Source organism: Teleopsis dalmanni, chromosome X (assembly GCF_002237135.1).
Source record: "Teleopsis dalmanni isolate 2A chromosome X, ASM223713v2, whole genome shotgun sequence".
NCBI lineage: Eukaryota > Metazoa > Arthropoda > Insecta > Diptera > Diopsidae > Teleopsis > Teleopsis dalmanni.
In genome coordinates this window covers 62153320-62169151 of record NC_051848.1, presented here as the reverse complement: position 1 = coordinate 62169151, position 15832 = coordinate 62153320, and the positions used below count along the sequence as shown (strand labels likewise).

Here is a 15832-nt window from a genome sequence, read left to right as displayed (position 1 = left end):
AAAGCCTGAAATAAATTTTTTTTTTTAAAATTTCTTTCACGGGGTTTTTCCATTCTGAAAAAAATATATACTTAGGCTATGTTTTTAAACTGAATATATATACTCGTAGGTCTCATTTTTAGAAAAATTGTATTTATACTATAAAAAAACACAATGTGTACTTTTGAATTATTTTATTTTTGAGCGAATTTAAAAATCATAACTTTTCAAAATTATACACATTGTATCATATGAAATACGGGTCTTAGTCTCTTCCTCGTGTTCCGAAACAAAGATGAATTTTACAAAGGTTAAAATAAAGTATAAATGTAGTAATTCAGGCATTAAGTTAATATTAAATTTAAAATATTTAATGTTTAAAATTAACTAAAAAACTAACAGAACAGCTTAAATATACAAATAGTTATTAGTTGTCCATTGTTTCAATAGAAGGCTTACAATGTCTAGGAATCTTAATATAAAATACGAGAGTACACATCCATAAATTAATAAGAAAAAGCGAAAAAAATTCAAAAATATCTCAAAGCATTAAATTTATTTTAATTTACATGTAATGCAAGAAAATATTGTATGCGCAGTGCCAACATTTCCTTGACAAAGTTTGTGTACTTCCGTGCACTTCGCCGGTATCATTTTCGTGTAATTTCTCATTTCGGGACTTTATCAATGAAACGTAATACACAAATTCAGCAATTTTATTTGAGTTCATTAAATCAATTCACATCGACGACTGAGAATGCCACTCAGTCCCCAAGAAAAACTCGTGCGATTTTTTCAAATTAAGAAAATATGCGAAGTTTTTAAAAATTGCCATTAGCAAAAGTATCTTCTCTGCTGTTGCTATTTTCCCGAAACTCAAAAAAAATATTTTGTTTCTAATAAAGAAAAAGCACTTTAGAGAAAGTTCTGGCAAGGAATCGTGCGACTCCTAAAAATTTCATACCTCATGTGGAATCAAGGGTTGCGTGTGTATGGAAAGGCAGGAAAGCAATTTGCTTGATAAAATTGTTTCAAATGGCATCGGTTTTTCTTATTTTGACAATTATTTTATAATTTTTCCCTTTAGTTTCTTTTGGGCATACAACTTTTTATTGACTTTGTTGTGTAAGTTTGAACAAGTCTATTGCCAGAGAATGGGAAAATGTTAGTCATAAGATTTAGCAAGTTTGCTCATCATTGCTTATGCGGAAAATTTTGTTCCATTTGACTGTAACTGCTGCATCACGCGGAATCTTAGTCAAAGGAAACTTTATTCAAATAGGATTCTAGAACAGAAACTTTTCTAAAAGAATTTTAAAATTTTTCCCAACTTAAATTTATTTTTTATGTATTTTCTCATATTTTGTGTGATTTGATTGTGAGAAAATAATAATTTGGAACTGCTGCAACGCTGCAGATACTTTGGAACAATAACAAGGTTTTGCATTTATTAATTCATTGATACCAACTAAAGCTAAGAATGCAAGTTTTATATGCAAGTTTTTTATTCATAATATTAAGAAGAAGCCCTGCAAAGTTATTGTACTTGCCAAAATTAAATTAACAAAATTATTATCACTTTTTCTGTGACAAAGCTAAAACCGCAGAGCATAAGCCATAAAGAACTTGAATTTACCTGTCTCCAATGTCAGTAAGTTTTATGACACGATAGCTGCAAACTTTGATGCGAAGAAGGGGAAACAGCAGAACAGATTCCGATACTGTGATAGTCTCGCCAGATTCAGATCTCGGCACTTATCCACTGCTTATCTACTTATAACGGAATTAGGCAACATCTCTCCAAAAGGCATAATGACGTTTCTAACTGCTGCTCATTTATGGAACTGAAGTGAGTATGTCACAATAATCCTCAAAGAATGCAGTGACGTGGTGACAAGTTCCCAACCCATCTTAAAATCTAATCCAATCTAAGTGTTATGCGTTACTATAATGATTCATGTGTTTCTTTTAGTAGTGTTCTTCCCCATGTCATATTGAGCCTTTCTAGTCGTTTAGAAAACAAGTGGATAATTTATTTCTATTCAAATCAATTTTATTGTTCACATTAGATGAACTATTTCACTTAGTGTTTTGATTATCCCATTTGTTTTTCTAATAATATATAAGAGAGAAAATTGTGTTACAAAATGTGGTAAAAGTTCACCAGTGAGGAAACTGGTGTATATGGACTAGGCAAAAGATACTTAAAAGCACTGGGATGAAATGTAACCATCTTTCAAGCGGAGATATACGCGATAGATGCATCAGTTTCAACTTTGAACGCGACTACCGGAACCGTAGTATTGCAAAACTGACTGATAGCTAAGTAGCTATAATGGCACTCATATTTTACCGGGTAACATCCAAACTGGTGTTGGAGTACATTGACAAGCTAAACATAATTGGCTGAAACAATCCGGTGCACTTAATATCGATTCGGGGGCATGCTGAAGTCCAATATAATGAAGAAGTAGACAAACTCACAAGAAAAGGCGCGGATTCAATAATAATACTCCCAGAATTTTTCTGCAATCTAGACAAAGGAACTCTATCCCCTTTTATGAACGGCGTAGAGGCAAAGGAAAGAACTACCAAGGCTAACACAATATAAAATACTTTTAATTACTTACAATCAAAAACGCTTCAAGAATTGCATAGACCTGGCAAAGAATAATCTAAAAATTATTACCGGAATACTAACCGGTCATTTCAGATTAAATAATCACTAACGAAGTTAGGAATCAAATCCAAATCAGACTGCGGATACCGCTAAGATGAAAAAGAAACTGCATGCCATGTCCTGAGAGAATGCCCGGCACTGATGTACAAGCTGTAGAAACACCTAGGGAGTATTTCAATGAATATAGGGTTTCAAGGCTAGAAAAGATAGACTCTATACTGTCTTTCATTAAAGAAATCGGATTTGGAAAATTTTTTAATCCCACTAAGGTGTACAATAGGTCCTTAAGGTCGCAATATACTATTCCTTTTACTGATGATAATAATAAATGTGGTAAGAGTGAAAAAATATTCGAATCTGAAGAAATTTTCTAATTAGATATACTCTTAGGCAGATTATAAAGCTGTTCCGGATATTGGTCAATATCCGTCATTAGTGATGTATGGAAAAATCCGTATATAATTTTTTGAACACAAGTTTAAGGAACTTGAACTGTGTTAACTTCAAACCGTTAAACAGCCATTACTTTTTATCGCATTTTATATTCTATTTGAGATAGATTTCTGGTCATTAGACAAAAAATTCTTTATTTAAAATTGAAGTAGGAGATTGTATAAATCTTTGTTCAGTCTCCATCTCGGAAATGTGACTGTTTGAATTCGGCAATAATTTATTTATATTGGTTAAATTAATTTATATAGCTGTAGTTTATGCATTGGTTCTAATTAAAAGCACATCAAGTGTAATGGTTATTTAAATACACAATAAAAATTGACAAATTTCGGAAATTTAAATTAAGTGTACACTGGTTTTGTGTGTTAACACACGGGTCCATTATTCACAGTTAGCAAGAGATGTTCTAATATGTTGCAATTAAGATAAAAATACCTAAAAAATATCTAAAAAATATGATTAAAAAAAATAAGAAGTAAAATTTAGGGATACTCAAACATCAAAGGGTTCAAAAAAATGTTTAAAAGCGTGTCCCCGCGAGTGTGGAAATAATGTTATAGGTTGTAACATATCTTTTTGTGCCACTGTTTGTACCAATACTTTTATGGGTAATGTTTGAGTACATTGTGTTGTCCCCCAACGACATTTATGATGACAGAAACTATGACACGTACTCCATCATTGCATATGACAGGAGTACACAAACAAGCCCAGCCTTATTCCAAATTGTTAGTTTGTATGAAAGTGGAAAAAATGAGTTGCACACTTGTCAAAGAATGGCAGGAATAAAATGGCAGGAGAAATAATAAAACAAAGAAAAGACAATATTGTATCAAAAATGTCAGAGCGCATATAATTACAAAAAGTTTAAAGGACATTTTTTGAAAAAAAAAAAAAAATTTCATACATAAAACAGAAGTCACAAAGAATAACATTAAAATTTTTTACTTACAATCAACGCTGACTTTAATTCGCTTGGAGACCGTTGGCGGCACGCCGTTTGATGCAATGCACAAGTAAGCGCCCATGTCCAAACGTGATATACGCGTAACTTCCAGAGTGTCGCCTTCCCACTCGTTCACTAAAGTCAAAAGCAAAAAGACACATTAGTGGTAAAAATTTTTATTCCACTAAAGCAAGTGTGAATGAAACGACAATGATTTTAATAAAAATACAACAAATATATACCATATATATTTTATTACGTATATATGGTATATATTTTTATATATATTGTCTGCGATTTTTAGTTTAATTTAGAATTGTTTCAGAATTGGCTTATTTGGTAGGAAAATGTGCAAAAGTGATAATTCAGACATCTTTAGAGTAAGGTCCTTATAAGCAGTCACTTGAATAAGGTCATTATGAAATGAGAGAAGAGAAGGGAATACCAATTAAAAACTTTCGCTAAATAATGTACACTTAGAGATCTATATGTGGTTTATATTGATGTCAGTACAATCTACAATATCACTTAAATTAGTTAGAGTTCTTCAACACTGATGCCTACGCATGTCGTGAAATAGATTTCGGTAGTTTTATAAATGTCCAGCTTTTGGATGACAAAGCCTTCAATTATGTCTACACAGAAATTATGGAACAATAAACCCCAAACTGTGCTAAAATTTATAATAACCCTAAATTTACAGATTTCAGAATTAATGCAATACGAAAGATACTAATTCAGATAGCACTGTTATAATGATAATAATAATAATGAGGTTCTCAAAATTTTAATACAATCTAATGGACATCTAAATCTAAAAAACTAAACCATAATTAGCAGCGTTTTGTGGCCTATAGTAATATTAATCAGGTCCTATAGGATTTCATAAAATCTAATGGACTTTGCAGCCGTAGTATAACTAAGTACGTACAGGTAAGAAAAACATATAGAAATATGTGTATTGCCTTCAGTCTAAACCTCAGAATATGTAATAATGGAGAGTATTTTGATTCTCTAGTTCTATCTACTTAAGTTTCAAACCGGAATTTAATGAAACTTATAAAATACCTGTATTTTCCCATAGTGAAAACCGGAGTGGAACTGAAAAAATATATTGGGTTATAACGGTTTAGCACTGTACAGCTCGGTGCCTGTTTATTTCTGCGCATTAGACTGCAATTCTTGAAACTTTATGGAATGAAAGTTAAAAATTCAAAAACCGTTTTTGTTTAAAAGGTAACCCTTTTTTAAATAAAATCAATCGGTTAATTATGGTTTTTAACAGATTAATTTAAATGATTTTATTCACAATAAAAAAAATTGCAATACAAATACGTAAAATGTGTTTACTCGGAATTGAACTGAAAACCCAAAAAAAAGATAATTTTGTTGAGGAAAAAATTTGTACTCATAATTATTTTAAGAGATTTCATTTTAAAATGATCAAGAAGCCTATTAAAACTTCATTATACTACATTTTAAAACAACATTTTATGTATTTATAATATTAATTAATATAATTATTAATTATATAATAATTTTTGTTTGCTGCCTTAATTCTCCCACCAATTTAGATTATATTTTGATGTGTTTTTTTAAGGTCCCATGTTTAAATGACTTAGTCCTAGCTTATGTATACTTGCTTGCAGGATTACTAATATCTGGTCTAGTTTATCAGACTGATAACTGAAACGCAATGAGACTGTATTATATGTTTTATAATCAGAGAAACAATATTAAAACATTTTATAAACCTACTTTCCAAAGCCAATTCAAATCAGTTCTAATGCGAAGAAATTGCTTAGAAGAAAGGCTATTTAGCAACGACATCCATAGAAGCATATTTAGCTAAATGTAGAAAAGACGAAGACAAAGAAACCCAAAAGACTAATTATCAAAACAAAACAAAATTCCGTGAAATTAGAGAACAAGGAATGCTTTTAGGTTTAATACTTCATAAAAAATATATATCGAAGAAGGTTATAAGAGAAAAAAAGCTTCTATAAAATGCAATCTTTCCATCAGTTTGACCATTTCTATAGAAGTAATAGAGATTGAGCAACAAAAACAATACACTATTCTATTAACAAATAAAAAAAACCCATATTTTTAGGGAATGCATAGTGTACTTGTGGTGCATACTGCTCTAGATTACTGCTGTATGTCAAAAGTAATGGCCTTGTGAAAGAGTCAGATCTGAGTCATTAAAAACAGACAAAGCTATGTAAGTACTTACTGAAATAGTTGAAGATAGCAACTCATTGTTAGATTTACTACAGATTCGAAAAATTTTCCAAAATTAAGGAATTATAAATCCTACAAATATATGTGAATATAAAAGGAATACAAGTATTAAAAATACTACAACTAATGCAAACGACCCCAATAAAGACTCCTGCAGTAACCACATAGAGAATGGAGTGAAAGTGTGGAATGGGCTAACACATAATATCAAAAACACATAATACTGTGATTTTTACTTTAGTAAAAATCTTTGTCAAATGAGTGTAGCAAAGATATTAAGAATGATAACTGGTGCCCCCTGGTATGTCAAAAAAAATATGCATTCCGATTTGGAAGCTCTGATGATTAAAGTTGAGTTTCAAATTTTGGAAACTATATAAATCCGCTGGTTAGACCTCTTGCTAATATGATAAATTTTTCAAGACTGAAACGGAATGATTTATCTACCGTCTTACTATCCGAAATATTATCCTGTTTAAATCAACTTATGTGTCGCGATAAGTGGTAAATAAGCCCTGGCTACTTATTCAGAGGCCCCTTAAAATAATTTACAATGCATTTTATAATTCATTACAGTATGCATATATAAAATAATTTGTAATGTAATATTATTTATTAGTTTTTTATGATTCTAGAATTTATAGTTACGCTTTAAATAAAAGCGATTCAATAAAGAAGTTGTTATATATAACAAAAAAAAAATGGGCGTGTCGATGAAGTAGATCTTTAATGGTTTACATTTGAACTTTGTTTAGCTTTTCTAACCACTAATGTGAACAGAACTTATTTTGGTTTTAGTTACTTATATTAGTTCATATTATCGAAGTTGCACTGTTTATAAAAAATATTTCTAATTGTTGATTTACCTATATGGTTTTTGCTGATAGTAATTCTAGAATTGTCGTCGCGTTTCCATTTGATGATCGGACGCGGACTGCCCGTTGCTCGGCACCGTAATGATATATTCGATCCCTCACGTACGATGACATCACTTGAACTAAGGGAATCATCAATATTTGGAGGCACTATGAAAAAAATGAAGGAATATAAAAACGAAATTTTATTATATATTTTTAATTAAAATATGAAAATAATTTATGATGGAATTGTATTGAAGTTGGGAATTAAAAGTTCCAAATTGACTTTTATGGTTTGTAGTTATTTAGATTTATGAATTACTAATAAGCTGCGCCTAAAAAGAAGAGCTCGAAAGGAAAATATCACAATTTATAATTTCGCAAAATCACAAGGAATTAAAACAAAATTTGTATTCAACAAAAATCACAAGTCAAGAGGTCCTCTTACAGCATCCTTAAGACGCAAAAGTAATAAAAGTCTACAAAATGATTATCAAGTTGTTGCTGTACCAATTGTATAGTTTCGTGTTGTTGTCTGCTGAGCTGGTGAGCTGGTGAGTTGGTGGGGTGTTGAGCTGGTGAGCTGGAGAGCAATGGCGAGCAATGGCGCAATTTGAAAAAGTTTTTATCAACTAGCAACTGCATTCTATTAAATATACGAGGAAATAAGACAAACAGCAAATTTTTCTAAAATAAAACCCATAAAAATATTAAACAAAAAAATTACAAAAATAAAAAATGTACTTATTTATTTGGCCAAGAGGCTAAATGAGTTCTTGACTTACCACTTGTACTCACAACAAACAGCAAAACCAACTGAAACAGCAACATCATTACCATGATGATTTGCTTACACGTCCTCCTTTCAAGATGTTAAAGCGACACGCTTCCATAAGTTCTAAGGAGGATTGAAGCTTTAACAGCTTTAGTGGCTCTGCGGTTTTCAGAAGCAACAGTGTGTGCGGCTTGTGGTGTTTGGTAACTGTTTCCGTGTTAATGCAAATGCCATTAACATACGAGTGTCGGAGCGGTTGTGGGCTAGGAAGCTATAGTAGCAACAGCAGTAGCAAAATAACAACAATATTTCAACAAGAGCGGACGTTGTTGGGAACATTGTGCCGTAGTGATGCGAAAATGCAAAATGTCCTTCTCCTCAGTGTTGGCAACATGACGACACTTTCAAATTGAATCGACACAATGTTTTGTATTATTTCCATGTATATCTATTGCTTTTCGTTGATGTTAATGAAGATGTTGTTATATTATAATTATTATTATTGTTGGTTGGTTAGTTAGTTGGTTGGTTGGTTGGTTGGTTGGTTGGATGGTTGACTGTAGACTATGGTTTGACTCCTGACTCACTTTCTTTCCTTTATGAATTTGACTCAACTCATTGGTGTGGAAGGACGACATTGACTAAAGACTTATTTTAAGCATATTCCATCTTTCAACACTTATCACTCTTACTACTTTTGCGTTCATTCATTGAAATTATAAGCACTGCCCGAGCTACTTGTAACCAACCTCACTATGAAAGTATTTATAATTAGAAGGAAATGGATAGAGTATAAAAACCAAAGTAACTTAATGCAGAGAACGCTAGGTTGACTTTTATAGATGCATTAATTTCTTGTCTTATACATAGTTAGTTAATCAAGTGTTTAGTTTGCACTTGCCAAACTTTAGATAGGAAAGATATCTAAAATAATAGTAATTTTCTTGGGATTTTTGGCTACACAACATGTTTGCGTGCCACCACTGAAATTATATCAAACATGATCTACAAAAATTGCAATGAAGAAAACTTAAACTCTATGCAAATTATTCTCATTATGACTTTAGAAAATCACTTTAAAAACTTTTCGAGTTAAGACACCTTAACCATTCTCAACCATTCAACTTTATCAAACAATACAACTGCCTGCAGACAAGTTAAAGAATACATGCCGTATCAATCAAAAGCCAGAACTAGAGAGCTGCTTATGCTGAACAGAAGTGGCATTCGATTTGTCACAGGGTTTCTCAGTGGGCACTGCGGAGTTAAAAAGCATCTACCATATTGAACCTAATCAATATTGAATCAATAGAGACGATAGCTGCAGTCTTTGTTGCGAAGAAGAGGAAACAGCAGAACACATTCTGTGTCACTGTGATAGTATCGTTAGACTCAGACTTCGGTACTTATCTACTGGCTATCCACTTATAACGGAATTAGGCAACATCTTTCCAAAGGACATAATGGCGTTCTTAACTGCTACTCGTCTATCCAACTGAAATGGGTATGCAACAATAATCCTCAAACGACACAGTTCCCAGGAAGTTCCCAATCCATCTTAAAATCTGAATCTAATCTAAATCTAAGACACCTTAACCTATTTAATGCCATTGCATCAGTTTATATGGTACCATTATATATTTGGAAGTTCTACAGCCTAAATTGATAGGCAATATTTCAAGTCAAGAGATAAAATAAATACTCACATTAAAGAACACGTTTCTCTGGTTGTAAAATGGACAAGGCTACCCTTCGTTTTAAGACATAAATGTTTAAACACTTTTAAGTTAATTGAGATACCGTGTTTGAGACGGTAGACACAAACTAGTTAATAACATTTCACCAAAAAAACACAATTTTATCTTAATATTGATAAAAAAATGTGAATGGTCGTTATTATAACATGACCCCTTTAGTAAGTTTCGGGTATTTTAAGAACAGCTTTGTTTTCAATTGAATGTAAACAATGATGTTATAAATGGAATTATCATCAATCCTGCTATTATAGTTCATAGATTTGTTAAAAATATGCGTGAAATTTGAAAAGGATCAGTTAACTGCAATGAGTCATAATTTTAACACTCAGAGTCTACTCATAAAAACCAAGTATCAATTCATATAAATGTTTTACAAATTTGCGCTATAACCCCACCCCCTTCACAATCGCCCAATCAACGTAATTTAAGCTCATGTTCTCTGGCTTAGATGAATTTAGTTTCGTCAAAATACTAAGCCTCTCGCTCTAATCTCTCTCCCTTGATTACTCTGGAATGGGGTTGTATCCGCTGTACGCTCCAACAATCTTCTATGCTCAATCTTAAGAGGTGGTTTTAGTGGGTGCAAGTCTCACACTATGGCTTTCGATGCTTTCCAGCTACTGCAAAAAAAAAAACTTATACGTAATCCCATTTGTCATTAAAATGATTCACAAGTATTTTCATTAACGAGTGCCGGTGCTAATGAATTAGTGTCACAAGAGAGCGAATGTGATGACTCATGAGTTATAACATATATTCGAGTGGTATAAATCAATGAGTGTACTCATCAAAAATGATTGTCTGCCTTTTTTAGTGTTAGTGTTATGCTTCTATGCTCTTGAATATAACGTATGTATTAAATAAGGAGTTGTGAATTATGTACATAGTAAGCTATAGTAGCAAATTTAGGACGACTGTGACTGCAAATACTCATGACTGGTTCATAAATCGCTTGCATCATTTTTGTGTCGAGTGCAAGTGATTATGAGTATCATATAAGAATAGTAGAAATTATTATAAGTGCTGTCGAGTATACAAAAAGAGAGTCAGAATATGTGTAAATGAAATAAAGCCTCGAGTGTTGAGTACTCATTGCAGTTCTCTGATATGGGAGACATTCATTTCTGCCATTAGTTTATTAAATTAGTTTATTAAATGTGTATAACTGGTGATAAAGAAATATTTGCAGCAACCGTTAAAATTAAGAAGAAATAATTTTTAATGCTAAAAAAATGCATTCTTTCGCCATTTTTATTAGGAAAATAGTCTCATTTCTTGAGAACGCTACCTATGTCAACTTAAGATCAACCAGTTCAACCTGTCTGCCTTTCTTAGCTTAGTAAATGATCAATTTTAGCCCGTTCACTTTAAGTGCAAAATCGTTGTTAATTAAAAATGATTCGAAAAAGCTAATATCCCATGCACATCTCAGGAAGCAATGAAGTAGTCAACTTCATTAACTGCTTAACCTGATTGAGTTACTATGGTTGTTGGTGTGGTTTCGGTTTAAGTCAGTTTAAGAGAGTTTGTTCCAAACAGAGACTTAAAAAGCAAATCTATCACAATAGTGGCAGGAGACACATTCACCGTATTGCCTCCCTATTCTTCTTTTCTAAATAAAAGGTTAAGCTCTCAATAAATAAATCAATAAAAAAATTTCAGGATGGGATATCACCATACCTAATTCCAATGTCTTTGTGTATTTTTGGCAGTTTTCATTTATGTAATACAGGTGAGTCATATAAAACTTAATTATGTATATTTAAAACCTCTGTTTTTATTAATAAGTGATAACAAATGCTAATGGAACAAGTACTATATTCCAGGTTTTTATAATGACTTAAAGGCTATGGTATTTGGTTTTTTACTAATAACTATAAGTTGTAGTCTAAATATGAAAAAAAATATAATATTGTAAGAATTTAAACTCCGTTAATATGCTACGATTGTGGAATGAGAAGACGAGTGTATTAAGTGGTGAGATAAGTTTTACAAATGAAGGAGATACAGAACCTTATCCTATTTCGAATTGATCTACTGAAAACTTGTATTGATACTATTAAAAGGGAGGAGTTTAAACGAAGTTCCAACGATCGCGTGGTCTGGAGATACTGTGCTAATAGAATTAACCGGAAGAAGGATAATGTTAGGAGATAAGAAGAAGAAGATAAAATTCAATTAATTTTTTCAATTAATCAACTGTTTTTATTTGAGTCGATTTTTTTTTAAAAAATTGTAATAAAAATAGAACATTTTTCGTTATTTGCATTGGTTTTTAGATCTCTGTAGTAAATTCGGCGAAAGATATTTGTTGACGTATTATTTTATAGAATTGCAATTATTTGCGTAAGGCAAATGTGTACTTAAGATATATTACAAACACTTTGGGTACTTTTGTACTGCTCATATATATATAGTTTTAAAGATTTTAAGCTCATAAGAAAATCTTTAGCTTTATAAGGTTTAATTATGCTTAATTATTTGTTTTTTTTTCAAAATTAAAGTCTCTTACATCACAATAATCAATTTCAATTATTATTATTTAAATTATTATTTTTATACACGAACTTAAGTTGTTAATGTATCAATTTCACTATTGATTACACAAACCCCTTTAAAGCTTTGTGAACAAAGTCCAGAACTAAATCTAGAGCTCTGTTTTGGTGACAGAAATTCCATACGAAATAAATTTCTTCTGTGCGTTGTTGAAGCTGGACAGTCATAAATAATGTGCATAGTAGTTTCCTCATCTTCAAGGCATAATCATCTTCGAGGGATTCCAATTTAGCAAATAATCGCAGTTTATGGAGGTGATATTTCAAACCATAATGTCCCCTAATAAAACCTGTTAAAAACCTTAAATCATTTTTTGAGAATTTAAAAATGTTTTTCTAGGAGTACGGTTTGATCAGTGCTTTGCTTTGTCTAAGTCCATGAAAGTCACCACAGTACGTCAGGCGCCTATTATTCTCCATCTCCTTGATTATTTGTTTTATGCTGGCAAAGTTTAATCCACAAAAGGGTTGAGAGTTTGTAAAACAGTTTTTGATGCAGTTCTGGCTAGCTCAACAGCTTGTTCATTTTCCAAAGGTTTTAAAACTTAAAACCTAGTAAAGACTTACCATATTCCGTGTTGCTTGTTTCGACTTGGAAGTCAAAAAAAAAAGAACTTTAACCGTAATCTGGCTGTCAGAGTTAATAACAATATCTTGCTGATATTAGATCTTACGCATAAGTTGATTGCTTGCCCACTGCCATTAAAATTTTGGTGTTGGTGCCTCCATCCATTTTTGATCCATTTGTATGTCAAACCAAACTTTTTGGGTTAACTTATGGGTCTCCGTTTTTCCAAGTTGAGCGTGATGGTAGGTATACCTCAAATTTTCTACCAAAGCGATGGAATTTTTTTATATAGTCTCATATAGGTACATTTGCAGACTACAATTTATTGCATTGAGTTATTGAGTCAATAAATAAATTGTTGTTTAGAGCTTCTAACACATTCATCACTGGTATTTTAATCTTTAATTTTGCGCCGAAAGGAAATATGTAATAGGTACCCATATTGCTATATCGTATAGAATTGCCTATTTCTATTATTATTATGTGAATTAAAAAAAAGGGTGGGACTATAGCACTTCTACACCAAATTACAGACTGTTGAGTGATTTGATTGTCTGCCGATGTTCTTTCTGTATGTCCACTGATTCTTTCAAATAAGATAAGTATGAGTATCATTATTGAGGCAATGATGATTCTAGAGAATAAGCATTTTTTTTAGAATTTCAACATGTTTAGCGGTTGTTAAACGGTATAATTACAGTTTATATCGTATGGCAAACGATTTTTATTTTGTTAATAATGATATCGTTTTTAATTAATTATAAGTGTTTTTGGGCTTTTTAGAATATTTTAAATTATATAAAAAATATGTGGAGAAAAACATTAATTATATTTTGTTAATTTTATATAAAAATTATAGCGTATTTATTTTTAACACAGCCCATCTTCAGTGTTATTGATGTTCTTTATTATATTAAATTCAAGGGTCTGGCAGAAAAGATGTACTTATAAGCTATAAAACTTTAAACTAAACATAAGATTTTTTGGATTACAGCTCTCTTTGAGATATGTGACTGCTTGAGATGGAAACGGATGACGCTTTACATATGAATTGTATGAAAAAATTTATAAATAGTCAATTATAAAATTAATGACTAATTAAAGAATTATTTTTAACCGAAATATCTTCACGCAAATATTTGAAAAGATACATGCTTATGGTGTAAAAAGATATTGAATTAGAACTACGTTGAGTTTAGGAGGATATGTAGCGCATATCTGCAGTCAGTCTGACCGTCACTTTAAACTTTTTGCACGTTTTGTGTAAAAAGTTGCTGCGCGCTTTCAGGAATAAATTATTTTTAATTTATTTATTTGTTCAGGACTTTATCTTTTGACTGCGGGGGGACTTTTATTTGCTATTTTCGATATTAGTGCTGTATCATGGGTAATGTAGCTATAGTAGCTATAGCTGCAGTAGTAGCGGGGATTAAATGACATTTGAGTTGGATTTTTCAAAAGGGTAGAAGCATCAGTGAAGTGACTACATAACCATAGAAGTCCGTAGTGTATTCTTCACTCTCGATTTTTGTGCTACGTTTCATTTATTAAACCTGAACGTGCCATAATAAAAGTTACAAAAAATGTCAACAAATGTAATGAAGTGTCCTTGTTTTTCTTTTTCAAAAACATGAACTGAGAATGCATTTTAGTTTCATAGCTAAACGCTTCCGTCTTTTCTGCAAATTTATTATAAAACGATTGTTATGCTAAGTTCGACCCTTTTGAAGTCAGTAAACCAGAGCATTAACTAAATATGCACAGGCGAATGTACTGAGCTTGGATTAGTAGTTTGAGTTGGTGAGGATTAGATTAACAGCCCTAATAATCGTTTTAACTTACCAACGACATTTAAATATCCGAATTGTGTCTTCGCCGTCACAGTGTTTATTTGACACATATAGCGTCCTTTGTCCTCCTCGTGTACATTGCTGATGTGCAAATACCAGGTCCGATGTCGATCGTGCTTATCGTGCGTTACACTAATACGCGGATTACGCGTTATTACATGATTGTGCACGGTAAGGATGGCAGATTGCTCAAAATGCATCCAGGCAACCTGTACATAAATAAAAAAATCTTCATTACCATTTTTTAAACATTAAAAGTTTATTGTGGAATATATTGACAAAACAATCAGAAAATAGGCTGACCGTCATTTAGAGGCCCAAGTGCGCAAAACATTAATTAACGATTGGAAATATGATTGCCAGGACAACGTGGCGTCTTTCACATGGGAGCAGATGTAATACACTTTTTGGCCATTAGTATTTCATGTCATGTGAATATATTTACTTATGAATAATATCATACTTTTTTATTAAATACTTCCAAGCCAAAATTTTGTGTAATTTTGTGTATTTTTTAAAAATTTATAAGTGTGAATTATTTTTATTGTTTAGAGAAGAAGGTTTTTATATTTCTAATGACTTAAAACGGAACCTTAAATTTTAAACACTATACTAACTGTGTATCTCGAATGAAAGGCATTGACGTTTAAGTTATCCGTAATGGATTTTTTGCTCTTCTTCCAATATTACTAGAGTGCCGGTATTAAATAACGAACGTATTGGCAATGGCTTTCACAAATTTATTTAAGAATAAAATAAATAAGGATAGAATGTCTATTTTTTTGTTCTTTAATCTGCTGTTTTTCAACAATTTTTATTTTTTGATTTATGTTTTCCTTTTAAGCGCTTCTCTCTTGTATTCCAGTTAAAGTTTTATGGAAGCGCAGCAACAGGCGCTAAAGTTCCATAGCTCTATTTCGAAACATTTCAGCGAATTTATTTTTTCCAACTGCTCCTTACCTTATCGTCCATAATTTACTTGTAACCAACCGTCTAGTACTCGCTAAACCTTATTACCTTCATGTAGTTCTGGCTAGTATTGCCACTTGATTATCGGCTACACAGATGCAGACTGCATCGGAGCTATGCAATGAATCAAATGCGAATAAATTCGAAACTTTTATGTGTGCTCTTCCTTTTTCCATTTAAGTTAAAATAAAGTCATATT

The 15832-nt window shown here is 31.7% G+C and overlaps 1 protein-coding gene across 1 annotated transcript in view; it reads right to left on the bottom strand.

Annotated features, from left to right (window-relative positions):
* Positions 1-14867, bottom strand: part of LOC119690119 (lachesin) — a 50005-nt gene extending 35138 nt beyond the window's left edge. The window contains exons 1-3 of the mRNA XM_038105111.1: positions 14657-14867; positions 7169-7327; positions 4065-4193 (exon numbers count right to left, since the gene is read on the bottom strand). Coding sequence (XP_037961039.1) covers positions 4065-4193; positions 7169-7327; positions 14657-14864 — 496 coding nt within the window. The 5' untranslated portion in view covers positions 14865-14867. The remainder of the gene's footprint in view (positions 1-4064; positions 4194-7168; positions 7328-14656) is intronic.
* Positions 14868-15832: the final 965 nt, after the last annotated feature.